Consider the following 2,848-nt stretch of genomic DNA (forward strand, 5'->3'; position numbering starts at 1 on the left):
CCCACCCAGGAATCGGGGATCTCCTGAAGCAAGAGGGGGTGGGGACCAGCTTCCCGCTGCGTCAGACCACGGATGGGGGCGCGTCCAGTACCTGCTCCTTCTCCGGAACCGCCATGCTGCTGCAGCCGCCCTAACCCAGCACCCCAAGTGGCACCCCACATCCCCTCCGCCAACCCCCCTTTCCCAGACCCGCCCAGGGAAAACCGGATCCGCCACTTCCCAGCCCAATGTGGGGCGGAGCGTGGACTGCGAGGCGGGGAGACTCGGAGAGACACGTAGAGCCGGGGGCTGGCCAAGGGCGGGGCTGAGCCGGAGACACCGAGGGAGAGAGGCCAAGACCCAGAGGGAGGGGAAAGGGCCCCGCACAGAGAGGGACATAGATCCAGAGAGAGAAGATAGAGACCTAGAGGAGACAGGGGTGGGGGTGGGGGGAGTGTGTGCAGAGCCTGAGAGAAGGGAGCCCCGACAGAGATCCATAAGAGAGCGGGGCAGAGACCTAGAGAGAGGGACTGAGATTCAGAAAGAGGGCACAAAGAACCGGAAAGGAGGCGTGGGGGTGGCACAGAGACCTTCAGAGAAAGGGACAGAGATCCAGGATGAAGAAGCCAGAGATCTAAGGGTCAAAGGGTACGGAGAACCAGGGGAGGGACCCAGAGAGGGGACAGAGACCTGGAGAGCAGAGGGGACAGACTAAGAGAGAGGAAGCCAGCAATGAAGGGAGTCACACTCACCCAAAGAGAGGGTAAGGTGATGGCTTGGGTGGGGTAGGTGGGGCAGAGACTCAGAGCAAAGGGATTGTGGGCCAGAACAGAAGCTAGGACTGAAGGGGTGCCATCCAGCAAAGAATGGGGAGCAGAGAAGATGGACCCATACAGGGGCGTAGCCCCAAAGAGGGAGGGCCGTGGTGACACATGGGGAGGGACGCTCCTAAGCTCAGAGACTGGTGGGGGCACATGTCCCCTCGCCTGCTCTCCGATGGGGACAGCTGTGCCTCTGTAACTTGAGCCCCCACCCCCTGCAGTATTTATAGCCCAGGCCCTGGCTGGTTCCCCAGCCCCCAGATCTGAGTTCCAAGCAGAGGAGATCATGTGTTGAAGGCAGGGCTTCTCTTTGCTCCCTTTCCAAGTCTCCATATTGGCACCCACTCTCTTCACCATAGTATCCCATTCCAACTGGAAGCACCCCATAATCCTACCCCTCCCTTTGCAGATGTCCCTCCCCTCAGATATGTCCTTCCTGCCCTCTGAGGTGTCCTAGGCTCCCGTACCTTGGCCAGCTACAAGTCTGGCCTTCATCTTCCAGTTGCTTAACACGAGCTTGTTGGCAGCCCAAAGCCTGATGCCTTGGCTCCCCTCCCCTGGCCAAGAAGAGACCCCCTCACCCACCCCGAGCCGAGCAGGGCAGAGGCAGAGCAGAAGGAAGGGACAGAAGAGGACCGACCCAGAATAACTCGGGGCTGGGAGTAAATTTAGCCACACACAGGGGAGGGGAGAGACCCTATTGGCTGGGAGTGGGGAGGGAGGGCCTGAAGGGGGGGGTGTCAAAGAAGTCTGGAGACCTCATCGGGGGTGTCCAGAGTTGGAAAGAGAGGGCCAGAGGAAAGCAGACTGGCTGGGACCGAGACTAACAAAACGAAAGCAAGACGTCGAGAGAGGCAATCCCTCCTGGACAGAAAGACCCCACGGTTCGCCCTCCAGCCACAGGGACAGCGAGCAGGGAGAAACTCCCGTCCGTCCCCATGGGCCACTGTGGGTCATGGCTACACACTCCCCTCCTCTGGGTGGCAGTGGCCAGCCTGCTCCTCCCCCCTGCCATGACCCAGCAGCTGAGAAGGGCCAGGCTGGGCCCCCACAACTGCAACAATAATGCAGGTGTCTCCGAGCACGCGGAGGACCCGCCAGCTGAGGCTGACCCTCACGTCCACGGCCAAGGGGGCCATCAAGAGGGGGGGAAGAGCCTTTCCTCGGAGACCAGACATCATTTCCACGGCCACAGAGAGGAGGACGAAGATGTCTCCCGTGAAGAAGGGCTGTGGGTCCACAGCCACAGATACCAAGGCAACCACGAAGAAGTCTCCGTCGAGGAGGACGCCTTCCCCGAGCGCGCTCGGCAGGTCCATGGGCCCGAGGAGGATTTGGGGGATTCCGATGAGCATCGGCACTCCATCCCCAGCCACAGGAGCCACGGCCATCAGGAGGAGGACGAAGACGAGGATGCCTATGGGGAGCACCATCCTCCTGTCCACGGGCATCTCCACCATGGGGGAGCAGATGAGGAGGGGAAGGGGGGCGTCTCCGAGGAGAGGGAGGCCCAGGCCCACGGAAACCAAAGAGAGGGCGACGAGGAGGATGGACGTGGCCGCCACTACCACACTGCCGAGCGCCACGAGCGCCCATCCCACGGAGGAGATGATGGCGATGACGACGACCATGACGACGACCTCCACCACCACGCTGCCACGAGCCACAAGCACCAACGCCACGGAGGAGGAGGAGAGGATGGCGATGATGATGGTGACGATGACGATGATGATGGTGACGGCTACCAGCCTCCCGGGCACCAAAGTCCTCGGGACGAAGACGACGAGGAGGTCTCGGATGAACACCACTACCATGTCGCCAGCCACAAACACCGGCCCCACGGAGGAGGAGGAGATGGTGATGACGACTACGATGATGATGATGATGATGATGATGATGATGATGATGATGATGATGATGGTGATGGCTACCAGCCTCCCGGGCACCAAAGTCCTCGGGACGAAGACGACGAGGAGGTCTCGGATGAACACCACTACCATGTCGCCAGCCACAAGCACCAACCCCGTGAGGGAGAAGAAGAAGAAGAA

At 60.9% G+C, this 2,848-nt stretch overlaps 2 protein-coding genes across 3 annotated transcripts in view; one reads left to right on the top strand and one right to left on the bottom strand.

Moving 5' to 3' along the window:
- TRPM4 (transient receptor potential cation channel subfamily M member 4) overlaps positions 1-140 on the bottom strand; it is a gene marked incomplete at its 3' end in the record, with an annotated part of 31,742 nt that extends 31,602 nt beyond the window's left edge. Inside the window, exon 1 of the mRNA XM_045292636.1 lies at positions 92-140. Within this exon, the coding sequence (XP_045148571.1) occupies positions 92-115 (24 nt within the window). The remainder of the gene's footprint in view (positions 1-91) is intronic.
- Positions 141-1,566: 1,426 nt separating this feature from the next.
- The window catches only part of HRC (histidine rich calcium binding protein), a 3,915-nt gene continuing 2,633 nt past the window's right edge, over positions 1,567-2,848 (top strand). The window contains exon 1 of one of the 2 annotated variants that reach the window (XM_045292821.1): positions 1,567-2,847. In XM_045292821.1, the coding sequence (XP_045148756.1) occupies positions 1,739-2,847 (1,109 nt within the window). In that variant the 5' untranslated portion in view covers positions 1,567-1,738. The remainder of the gene's footprint in view (position 2,848) is intronic. The other variant, XM_045292822.1, reaches the window with a different exon arrangement.

The sequence above is a fragment of the Echinops telfairi genome, unplaced genomic scaffold (assembly GCF_000313985.2).
Source record: "Echinops telfairi isolate 266 unplaced genomic scaffold, ASM31398v2 ScPeMD7_655;HRSCAF=1070, whole genome shotgun sequence".
Classification (NCBI taxonomy): Eukaryota; Metazoa; Chordata; class Mammalia; order Afrosoricida; family Tenrecidae; genus Echinops; species Echinops telfairi.